The sequence below is a fragment of the Paramisgurnus dabryanus genome, chromosome 13 (genome assembly GCF_030506205.2).
Source record: "Paramisgurnus dabryanus chromosome 13, PD_genome_1.1, whole genome shotgun sequence".
In the NCBI taxonomy this organism is placed as follows: Eukaryota; Metazoa; Chordata; class Actinopteri; order Cypriniformes; family Cobitidae; genus Paramisgurnus; species Paramisgurnus dabryanus.
Genome location: NC_133349.1, coordinates 20,586,840 through 20,599,523, shown reverse-complemented (window position 1 = coordinate 20,599,523; position 12,684 = coordinate 20,586,840). Strand labels below are relative to the sequence as shown.

The 12,684-nt window shown below is 36.8% G+C and overlaps 1 protein-coding gene across 1 annotated transcript; it reads left to right on the top strand.

Annotated features, from left to right (window-relative positions):
• The first annotated feature begins 9,763 nt into the window (after positions 1-9,763).
• LOC135743431 (uncharacterized) lies at positions 9,764-12,324 on the top strand. The gene is made up of 6 exons (XM_065261142.1): positions 9,764-9,879; positions 10,328-10,699; positions 10,776-10,881; positions 11,124-11,149; positions 11,486-11,517; positions 11,705-12,324. Exons 1-6 carry the CDS (start codon positions 9,819-9,821, stop codon positions 11,918-11,920), a joined length of 813 nt encoding a protein of 270 aa, XP_065117214.1. The 5' UTR covers positions 9,764-9,818; the 3' UTR covers positions 11,921-12,324.
• The last annotated feature ends 360 nt before the right edge of the window (positions 12,325-12,684 follow it).

Genomic DNA, 12,684 nt, shown 5'->3' with positions numbered 1-12,684 from the left:
TTATGTCTGTTGTGAGTACTCTTTGTCAGTTCTTTAAGATAATGTGTCATCCAAGTAAATGAAAGTCTGTTAACACGAATCCTTTTAGCTAGTTTAGGTTTAGGCAGTGGAGTGAGTCTTTGCAGTTTAAGGCTAAAATGAATTACATACATTGGCTTTACACATTCTATGCTCAGTACACTATAATGATAAAGTGATAATAGTTAAGTTATGTGCAAACGTATACAGTATAAAACAAAAAATATTACGATATCATAAGCATTCAGACCTTTCATAGATGGCTGTCTGCTTTTTAGGACAAATATATTTATGAAATTACTATTGGTAGACTTCAGCCAAGTTGTACATCTGAACGATCTTGACTAAAAAAAAACATAATAGCAAACGGCCTGAATATCAGTGTGGTGCTTCAGGTTTTTATTTTGAATAAATGTACAGTAGTTATAACATGTTATAAAAGGAAGCTTTGTGTTTAACACTACTGTAGAGGATTTCCCAATATTGATAAGAAATAAAGCATTTTCAAACCAATTGCTTTTGTTTTATTTTCAGACCCATTGTGTTTACTCGGGCATTACATTATTTGTATTAATACAAATAAATAATAAATAATACAACTCAACAATACAGAAAAGGCTTTGTTTATTATCTGTGCTAGGAACTGCATAACCGAGTTAAATGACACAAATTAAAATAACTGTATGCTAAATTTACATAAATTATAAACTGATGCTTTAAGCTCCAATCCAGCAAGCTGCACAAAATAAAACTAAATATATACAATCTCTGAATTGTGAATTTCCATTAATAGTCCTTTATTGAGCCAATATTCATATTCTGACAGCATACAAAGAAAATAAGTTTAAAAACACTGCATTACTTTCTTGCATATGACGTGTGTGAATAAAAAGATACACATATACTTTAAATATTGGACATATATAAATATTGGACATAAGGAGATTGGTTTAAAGATGTTTAAAATCTCCAGCATGTCTCTTGGTGTGTCAGAGCCAGAACACAGAAATGGATGAAAGTAGCCAGATTTAGTGCAAAGGTTTATTTATCTCCACATATATTAAGATTATTAGGTGACAGGCAGGGTTGTAGAAAGGCTACATGTGTTTCAAACTGTACACGGGAAGGCACGTGTACAGTTTTATAGGACCTGTTGCAATAAGACCACGTAATATTGTGCCAAAAAAACAAAAAAGTTTGCAATATAAACGTAAAAACAAATATATAAACATGCATTTAAATCCAGCACAAAAATGCCACTGTGAGTGTATAATGAGCACATTAAAAGCAAAAGTATTCATATAATGGCATTTAATGTCTCGTATTACAATAAATATAGCTCTCATGACTTCACATAACAGCATAAATTCATGAATAAACATAAAGAAGCAGGATTGATATGCAAACTGTACTATTATTACTTAAATAAAGGTAATATTACTGAAGTAAACTTTGAGGTAAATACACTAAGCGCTAACCGCTAAGTGTAAATAAGCTCAATAACAGTAGAAAAATTCAATTTTCTCTCAAAACGGACTCTATAAATGCCAATAATTATTTTTAAAGAAACTGTACATGCATACTTCACTACCTGTGAATATACAAAAAGTTATCTGAAATTATCAAAGCCCATCTGACAGTTATCCATCTTCACCTGCACGATCGCCTGCTTTGAGTCGCACCGAAGTGACGTCAACACCCTCTCTTCGACTGATTGGCTAGAGAAGGAGCTGTCAATCTAAAACTAGCGGACCAATGGCGACACTTAAAGTCTGCCCTGATTTGCATGAAACTCTAACTGCAACTTTTGGAAATGCAAGCGCAGAGTGTGGAAATAAGAGCAAGGGAAAAACAGCACAAGCATACAAAAAAAATAATATGAGCAGAATATATGAGAGAAGAAAAAAATGAAAAATATAATCAAAGAAAACGTCATTTTGTATGCAATATGGATAACTTTGCATTCGTTTTTCAGTTTTGTGCAATATAACTTTAAATCTGTTTAAAGTTCTGATTTGCGCTTATTATTATTTTATTCATGCATATTATTTTTTAATCCGTGACCTCAATACATTAGGCGGGAAATTTATTCCATACGGTTGAAGTTAAAAATCTACATTTGTGTTCTACTGAAGAAACAAAGTCACCTACCTCTTGGATGGTCTGGGGGTAAGCTGATAAACTTTAAAGTTTCATTTTAAGATGAACTATCGCCATCCATCTTCATGTGTGCAGAAATGTGTTTATGTTGCTGTGACAATGCAATTATTTCGGGCTCGGATCGGGCTTGGACATAAATATCTTAATGCCTGTCGGGTTCGGTTACTGCCCATTCGGACGCGGGCCGGGCTCGGACAGAAAAATGCGGCCCGATCCGCACTCTAATACACAATAATAATGAACAAGGAAAAAGAACCCTATATATATATCTTTGTTATTTTTTTATTTATTTTTTCTTGTTCGTAATTATTGTGTATGTGTGGTCTAAGTTGTTCTTACATTTTTGCATAGATTTAAAATTAATTTTAGTACGAAAGATTTGGTTGAATCATGATTTGTAAGTTAAAACATCTGTACACACATTTGAGACCCATTGTTTGAAGGAATGTTTGTAAACAAACCGTTTAGGAACCTCATTCACTTCCATAGTATTATTTTTTACATGACACAAAAAACACATATTTTTAAATGACAAGCAACACACATGACATTCCAAACACATATTTTGAATTAACGCCCCTCGGAAGAGAAGACACCGGCCGCCACTGCTTGGCGTGTTGTGGGATTACAGAGCAGGGACAGCGTTTGCGTATGGCAATTGCCATACTCTGGAATTCAGAACAAAACAGCAGAAATTAACGGGCTATTATGGTGCTCATTAAAGATCATTTTGAATATTTTTAGGTGAACCTATCTGGTTACACTTTATTTTGATAGTCCACTTTAGACATTCTACTAACTATAAATAACTTTGCAACTACATGTCTACTAACTTATAATATTTTGCAACTATACGTCAACTAACTGTCATTAGAGTATTAGTAGCCTGTAAGGGTTAGGGAAGAGGTTTGGGTTAGTGGAATAAGTTGACATGCACCTGAAAAGATACTTATAGTCAGTTGAATGTCTGTTGAGATATCATCACAATAAAGTGTTAGTAGATATTAAGCAGACAGTCTACTAATTCTCTAAAGATTGGTAGTTGATAAGTAGTTGCAAAGTTACTTATAATTAGTAAAATGTCTAAAGTGGACTATCGAAATAAAGCGTTACCAAATATCTAAACAGTATATTACTAATAGTAATAATTTACATTTGTGTTCAAACATGCTACGGCGCAGGAGCTGACTGGAAGATGATATTACAGCAAGAGTGATTAAAAAGCAAACTCGAATTGTCCTTGCTGTACTTTGATGTCATCTGTCTGTCATTCTTGCAGCGCAGCATGAATTCAAACACAACTTTTCATAGCGTAGTTCCCCCTGCAGGAGGTCTCATGATGACCGCTGCGGTTATAATCATGATTGGATCTCACTTGTACATTGTGGTTAGTTCTTTACATGTGTTTCACAATTAAAATCCTCTTTAATTTTAACATTTAGATTTGTGGTTCCCTTTTAGTTGGTCACTACGATGTCACAGTGTGACCGACAAATTGGGAGCGAGCTTCGCGGGACCAATCTACTTTGAAAAGCTACTAAAATGTCAATGAACTTGGCATGCAGTTATTTGCATCTGCTGGCGCCGCCTCGCTGTACGAGTATAAAATGAGCTGGATGTACAATACCAAATCAGATATTTTCAATGAGAAAGCCAAGCATACCTAGCCGGTATCAGCAATGGAACAGCAAACTGTGGCGACAGGATGTGACGTCTCCGTTTCCTTCCTTCTGGTGAGAGGCTGACAGCCGATGATCCACAACAATGGCCGCCGAGGTGGTGGACAAGTACCAAACTTTTTTGTACACATTTCGTCACTAACAGTATTCCATAATGGCGCTATGGTATAGCACCAGAAGGGAGCTGCAAGTCGACACAGGAGCTGACCTTCTGTGTTTCACCAGTTTGAGGAGATAACCTGAGAGGATACCAGCTCGACAAGAATGCTATAAAATCTAGTAAAAGTGTTAGATGTCGCCCAGCCATCAGCTCTACAAATGTCTTTCAGCGAAGCTACAGCCCAAGATGATGCCACACTTCTCATAGAGTGAGCTATCAATTTAAAGGGATAGTTCAGCCAAAAATGATATTAAACCCATGATTTACTCACCCCCAAGCTGTCCGAGTTGCATATGTCCATCGTTTTTCAGACAAACACATTTTTGGATATTTTAGAAAATGTTTTAGATCTTTCAGTTGCAGTAGCGTAACGAGCCAACACCGGGCCCCTAAGCAGGATTATCAAGGTGGGCCCTTTACTACAGCACGTGATGACGCAATGTCCACAAGCAGGCTACAATGAATGGGACAGGACAGGATCATAGAGACATGAGATGACTGACAAAATCAGAAATAGCCTACGCGCACCACAACAAAAACATAACATCGGTGACAATGCACCAAACAACACTGCTGGTGACAGCACACTATAACATTTTGTTACTCACTGCTATGACTACACACACACATACACCTAGGTCTAAATACATAAAAAAGATGCTCACTTACATTCAGGGGTTAAATTGGGATTTGTTATGTGGGGGGGCTCTGCGGGGAGGGGTACTTCGATGGGTAACATGTTTAATACTGATGACAGCAAAGCCACTGGTGTGTTTCAATGACATTCTGGACCTCTGACAGGATTTGATAAGTTTCAGCTTTAAAGCTGTGCCAGAGGTTGACCCCAAATATTTTAAAAAGAGCATCTGAATTTTAAATGATGCAAATCTATGAGTTTGACACCCTATATCCATTTGTTGCACATGTCATCATGCACAATTGATCAAACTTTAAAGGAAGTTAAAAGAATTAACCTCCTTGAATAATTCTAGGCATAAGATACCAAAAAGACTCTTACATGTCTTATAAATTAGCCATAGAGATTCCCTATGCTGGTCAGCAGCTAAAAACAATCATATAGTTAGGTTTGATTTGTGTAATCAAAATACATTATTTTATTAAACTATACAATAGTTATATCCAGTGTTATCCAGTTAACATACTGTAATTAAATGAGTGACAAATACTTTAATTCTTTACACGTTTCTAGTCTTCTATTAAGTTTTCTCGACGTGGGCACCATTCTTACCTCTCTCTCTCTCCTCTACAATGTCAAATGATCCTGTGTGAGAGCGTGTTCTTGCAGTTCTGAGTTTTTTCGCTTGAGTTGCATAACTTGCGCGAAGACACGTTTTAAGGGGAAAGCGCATGTTTTCGCGGCAATTGCGCCACCCAATTCGCGTCATTTGCATCGCCCTGTGAGAACGCACCTGGTTGCGTCTTTGCATTGACTTTGTATGTAATCTGTTCGTGCAAATCGTAAACTTGCGTTGGTGAGTATGCCCTATAATGAATGAAAACGCATTATTCCCTTCACTTCAGTGCACACGCACCAGCGCAGCGAGTGCACGCGCACAAGCGCAGCTGGTACACTGGCAAGAGCAGAGCGAGACCTTCAGCCTATGTGCCGGGGCTTAGCCCCGGACGGCCCCTTTGAAAACCCGTGAGAAAGCCTGGGAACAGCGGATAGCAACGAATATGTGATAGGGCCCGCCGACTGTCAATCAAATTCTTCCATATCGGGCGGGCCCCTGATTGGTCTGGGCCCGTAAGCAACGCTTACCCTGCTTACCGATAGTTACGCCCCTGTTCAGTTGATTAAATGTAATGTTACGGGGTCCACGACCTTCAAGTCCAATAAAAAGTGCGTCCATCCTTCACAAATTAAATCCAAACGGCTCCAGGATGATAAACAAAGATCTTCTGAGGGTAATTCCCTCTACTGTAGCTCTGTGTTTCATAAGCAAGGGCGATTGTCCACTATTCAGTGAGACATCCTCTGCTTGGTGACAGCTTTCCCTTTCTGCTGACCACCGTAACAGACAAAGAGCTGATCTGAGGTCCTAAATATTTGCGTTCCGTCGACATACAATCGCAGTGCGTGTACGAGACATGCATTAACAAAGCCATGGCTGGGTCTGCCTCCTTTGGTGGCAGCGCTTGCAGGTTCACCACCTGATCTCTGAAGGGGGGCAGCCTCCTCTCCAACCGATGCTGAAGATATAAAAGCACAACGCTGATCGGGCATTCTCGTGGGTTTTCTTGTTAAGAAGAATGACAGTCGACAAACAGGTTCCATTTCAGTGTGTAAACCTGTCTCATGGACGGCGCTCAAGCTGCAGCAATAGTGTTACACCGGTTTCACACCGCATGCGTGAGCAGCACCAGGGCCGTGCACAGACATTTTGCGGGGCAGTGGCCCAAACCAAAAAGGGGGCACTGGGGGAGGGCACAATTTATATGGTTTTAACAATATGATATATTATAGATTAGTATCAGAAAAAGAGAAGTGATTATAATGGAAAATATACTTAATAACAAGAATTAAAGTGTGACAAAACTGCTTAATATTCTATATGATTTACGCGCTGAAGCTTTGAATCCATGTTTACAATTTTGAAGAGCTTTTGCAGCCTTCCTTTGCAGTCTTCTTTTTTTGTGAACACATTGTTTTTATTTTTTTTGTCTACAAAGTGTGCCAACAACAGCAAATTTTGTGTTACTTATATTAGACAATCACTGTAATTCTAAGAATGTTTACTTGCTAAGTTGTTAGCACTTTTAGAAGACCAAGAGCAAATCATTACCCACAGAAATACAAAAACATACGAAAGCCAAGAGAGGTCATCCACATTTTATTTTTGCTGCTTGTTTTCTCATGATCTCGAGATAACAAAAGTTGTTTTCATGTTATCCTGACATGATAATCCAAATGCCATAATGTAATTTCCTGTCCATAATATTCGTTTATTTTGAAGTGGACTGCTGATGCATATTTTGGGTTACCACGCGTAGCTCATTGTCGATAGGCTTAATAAATAAATAAAGTTTGATGTTCGTGAATTTAGGGACCATCTCTAAAGTAACAATGTACACGTTTCTATCTTCAATAGTATTTAACATTTTATTTGAATAAAAATAAAAAATCTAAAAAGGTGTGCATAGTTGACAACCACATGAACACTTTACAGTTGGTTTTGTGACTGTTTGTTGACTTTAAAGCAACACTATGTAGTTTCCATGTAAAAATGACTTACAGCTCCCCCATGTGGTTGAAAAGCGCAACAGTGCCTGGTATCATGCAGGCAGGGGGAGGGGCGGGGCTGTGTTTCCTACCCTCCACTGCCACTTTCAGAGTGTGCTTGTAGCAGCTAGGAGGCTGCTCAGGTTGCAGCAACAGTACAATTTGTCCAGTTAAAAGTTGTTCTATCACTGAAATAATTTTAGAGACATTATTTAAAGGTAAAAAAACTACATAGTGTTGCTTTAAGTAACTCCATTTTAATGCTGTTTAAAGTAAAAACGTATTTGGAGATACTTTATAGACGGTCCCTAAATTCACCTCACTATCAAATGGTCAATTATTGGCAAATCTGTTTCATCTTGAGCGAATCCCTGATCCAAGTAAAATCTAATTTGTTCATTCATGCTAATTTACCTAAATATGCTTTTGCTGTCTAAAAATTATGTTCTTTTGTAAGCTTTAATCACATCACAAGAATACAACTGTTATCTCGAGATAAGGAGAAAATTAAGTCGTGATCACGAGAAAACAACCAAGCAAAAATAAATATAGTACACGACCTCTCTCGGCTTCAAACTACCAAATTACTAATTGAGCAGCTTAACAACTGAGGTAATGTAATGAATCTACCTGTTAATATGACAAACTGTCGTCTCCACCCTTCAAAGAGTGGACACAGATTGTGAGAGATGCATGCATGTAGCGGGCGGGAAATCACGAAGTGGATTACCAGAAAAGGTGGATCTAGACGAGCGGTAACAGAACACTTTGACTGGGGTTGGCGGTTGGTGAGAGGGGCACCTCAGCTGATAAGGGCAGAGGGGCAGTTGCTCTAGCCACCGGGCCACCCCCCTGTGCACGGCCCTGAGCAGCGCGTATGCGCAGCATGAGCAGCGCGTGAGGAGAGCGTTTGCTGCGCGTGGCCATTGTTCTTTCACACCGGCTGCGTTTGCAGCGCAGTTTAAATAACAGTATAAAAATCTCAAGTTCACATTACATTATTTTACATGCATTTATGAGCAAAACCTCTTTAAGACGCTTTTTGAAGGTCAGTGTAATTTATATAACTGTGATTTGTTTAACCCACATTGTTTTCGTGCTGTTCTGGTCCGTGTAATGTCAGATATAGACACAAAACACAATTATAGACATAAAAAGCCCATGGCACATTATAAAATCAGTTTCTCTGAAGTTTTATGATAAAATAAAGAATTCACTCAGTGTTTGACAGCATGAAGCAGCCGATCGTGTTTCCCTTCAACAGTTTAAGCATGCTCACGCGTGCGGTGTACATGCTTTAACTTGTTAACATGGGCGCCGAAAAAAACACGCACCGCTTACGCACTGCTCACGCATGCGGTGTGAAACCGGCGTTAGATACCTCTAGCGCTAAATCACTTAGAACCTCCGCGTCCAGTCCAGAGACCACACATGGAGGTTCCCCAGGTCGGGGTGCGGGTACCATAATGTGCCCCCTCTCTGAGAAAGAAGGTCCTTCCTCAGGGAAATCCACCAGGGGGGGCTGTAGCGAGGAGCGTGAGTTCTGGGAAACAGTTCCTGGTGGTCCAGTAATAAGCAACAAGTAAAATGCTCTCTTCCTCCTTCCGGACTTAACACAGTGTTCGTTTATTTTTTCAACACATTGAAGATGGACTGAGCCATAATGAATATAACATTAAATCTTCTTTTTTTGGGGGGGGGGTCAGAATTAAGTATGCTTATACAAACTCGCACCTGACATGAACGCCCTGACTTTTTCTAAAAATAATTTTAAGTATTGGGTTACTATAATTAAAAAGATTTTTTACTGTATTTGGAAATATTCATCTTTTTGTTTGCACGTTATTCAGAGCCCTTAATAATTCAGAGCACAGAAATGTGTTTGTTAGAAAGCAGATAAAACAAGAAACTTTAGCATTAGGAGAGAATGAAATGCTGATACCTGATGTCTTTCTTTCATTTGTGAAATATATTCATATGATATATCATGATATTCATCAAAGTAATCTTCTGTAAATACAGTACCAGCACTGTCAGTTTACAGATGTACACAAAACAACCTGTGAGGTAAATATTTACACTGAAAAAAAACAAATACAAATAAAAGAGATATGTTTATATGTCCAGTAACTACACAGCACTCATATTGAGCATTTAATGTTTACATTTCTTGATTTAAAACTGACCATTGAAAATAATCTTCAGTCAAATTAAAAAAATTTTTTCATTCTTGGTTACGAAAGGTTGGTTCTTGGTTAAAATGTTAAAAGCTCTCTTAAATGTACCAAAAGATGGTCCAAAATGATTAATAGCTTGAACCAATTTTACTGTTAAAGCTTCAAGACATATATAAAATGATGTATATTTATTAACTCCTCTATATGTTGTTTTGTTATTAATGTGTTACATAGACTGTGTCAAGCAAGCAAAAAAAAAATTTGAAAAAAGAACCTTCATTTCATTCAAGCACTCATGCTGTTACCAGGAAATACAGGAAGTGCTGTTGAAAGTCAAGTTTTAAAGTCGAGCAAAGCTTTTGTCCCTGAAATGAAAGCTTATGATGGACTTGTTTAGTAAGTTTATTCCTTTACTGCTGTCTTATACCAGACTGTTAACAGGTAAGTGATTATTATTCAGTGTTTATTCTGTTATCATTTTTATTTTAGCAAATATATTTTATTTAGCTTTTTTCTCAGGTGGCAGTATAAACAGTTTCTGGCACATGAAGTATCCTTTTTGAAAAATGTAAATGGCTTTGGGACACAAGATCAATATCAATAAAAAGTGTTTTCATTTTGAACTTGATTTGCATACTATTCTAATAGTTTAAAGGACTTAAATAACCACAACACATCACGTTTTTCTTTAAAACTTTATTATCTAGTACACAAGTTAAAAATGGTTTTGGGTTTTTTGCTTTTACCTTTTAGTTATTAAAAACTGATGCTTAACAAAATTATCATTTTAAATGATGCATTTTTAATTTCTTGTAATGTTGCATAAATAAAATGAAACTATGACAGTTATGTAATTACTACATTAACACATTTCTATCCTTTAATCCAGTACTTCAGGGTCAGAGAGTTGACATTCTTTCTGAGACCATCGCATACCAGAGTTATGATGTCACACTGCCATGCCACTTTGTCCATGGACCCACAGAAGAAAAATTAATTCAAGTTGAGTGGACCTGGCAAAATCCCTCCAATAAAAATGTTTCTGTAAAAGTCATTCTCTTTAATGTGGAACATGGCATTAACCCGAACAACACATTCCTGAAAAACAGAGTCAGCTTTAGTACAAACCCAAATCTGACCTTTGACGCCTCCATCATCATCAAACATGTGAAACTGACTGATCAGGGAGTCTACAGCTGTGGCTACACAACCTATCCTAGTGGAAGTCGATCAGGAGTAACCACCTTAAAAGTTGAAGAAGGTACGAGCAGCGCTTTATAATATATCTCAACATGTAACATTTGTCATTAAAAGCTTTTCTTTTCATCTCTCCACAGGTAAACCTCCTCTTCTGTCCACTGCTGCTACTGCAGGGATTGTTACTGTAATACTGATCACTATGACTTTAGCTTCTGTGGGATATTTACTCATAAATAAAAACCGGTATGTGAACATACAGTACAACACATGCAGCAATTATTAAAATGAAAGTCTAATATATGCTCTCTTGAATTGATTTTCATAAACATTTCTGATGTCACACTGTCATTTCTGGGGCATCTTTTTAAACCCGGCTCCATTTCTGACCCATGTGAAGTCTTTAAGCGTTATATGTTTAATATCAGTATTTAGCATCAGGTTATCACAGCAATACTCTTAACATTTCTCTTTTTATGTTCCTGCAGAAGAGCTGCCAGTACTTCTGTTAGTTGTGAGTAAACTTCACATAAACTCTTTCATCAGATTTAACTGTTTCTTCTATATTAAGAATTAACATTGCACAAGATTACACATTTAAGTTTCATTAAATTGGGTACAGATATTAATTCTGTCAAACTATTGAAACTGTATATTTCATATTTCGCTGTCCTAAAGATGTTTAGGTATTTAAGATCTAATAAACTGGGCTCCATGTTGTCTTCTTTCCTCTCACACTTTTTCTCGTTCATCCACACTTCTACATTTCTGACTCATTTCCTCTTTTCTGAAACCATTCTGCTTAAGCTTGTATCACGCTGTTACTGACCACTTCTTTTTCTTTTTAAAGATATTACACAGAGCCCTGATGACTTACAACAGGTGAGACTACTGCTAAAATAAAAACATAACTAACCAAGAGATTAAATTAATAACAGGTGTAGTAAAATCCTAAAGCTCTTAAATAAATCATAGGTTTATCACAAAATCAGATACGTCAGTATACTGTAAAGGGCTCTTTAATTAATAATATAATGACATTTATGTTGTTTACACTTTTTACCCATAGGGAGAAATCACATATGCTGATGTCACAGTAAAGTCAGGCAAAATCAATAAAAACACCTCACAGACTGAAGACATTGAATACGCTGCAGTTTCCTTCAGTGGTCGCTCAGGAAAGACATCACAGCGAGCCTCAGCCAATCAGATTGCTTTTAGTGATCACACAGCAAAGGATGCATCTGTATACAAAGAGGTGAAAAAGATTAACTTTGATTATTAAACTTTAGATTTACCACAGGTTACTATAACACATCATTATTTTACACAACAAAGTGTATTTATAATTTTACAAGAGATTGTAATGTTTAATAAAAAATAATCTAGAAGCTGATCACTCAGTGTTTGAGTATACTTTAAAGTGTTGGACATGAACTTGATGACTACAGCAATACATCCGTCTGTATGTGGTCTGTGCAAGAGCTTCAGTCTGACTGAACTCCCCCAAAAGAGGTCAAATGTACTACTTACTATTCATATGTATATTCAGCATAATATTGTAAAGATTTGCTTGCTTTTGTTATTTATCAAATAAAACTGATGATACGATCATCTGCAGAAAATAGAAAACACAATTCAGTCAATGGTTTACAGTAAAAAAATGCATAAGAATAAAAAACTGCAATAATTGCCCTTAACCCTCCAAACTAAATAACTATAATGTTATAAATGCAATATGTGTTTCACATCTATAAATGCCTCTAGAAATATGAGACCATGCCTGTAAGAAGACAGCTAAAGCCATTATTTGTGATCTACTATACATAAAATCATGTAAAGAATATTGTGTGAAAAATAACCTTGATATCTTAAATATTGATAATAATTACTGAGTTTATGGTCAAGACAAAGATTGAAATTAAGTTTCAAAGTTACATATGAAATATAGGAATGCATTTGAAACAAAGCCAAGGAACAACTGTGAACTTAAATATTAAAAATGTAATGTAATATTTATGGGGTGTTATATTTTGTGTGCGTGTCTGT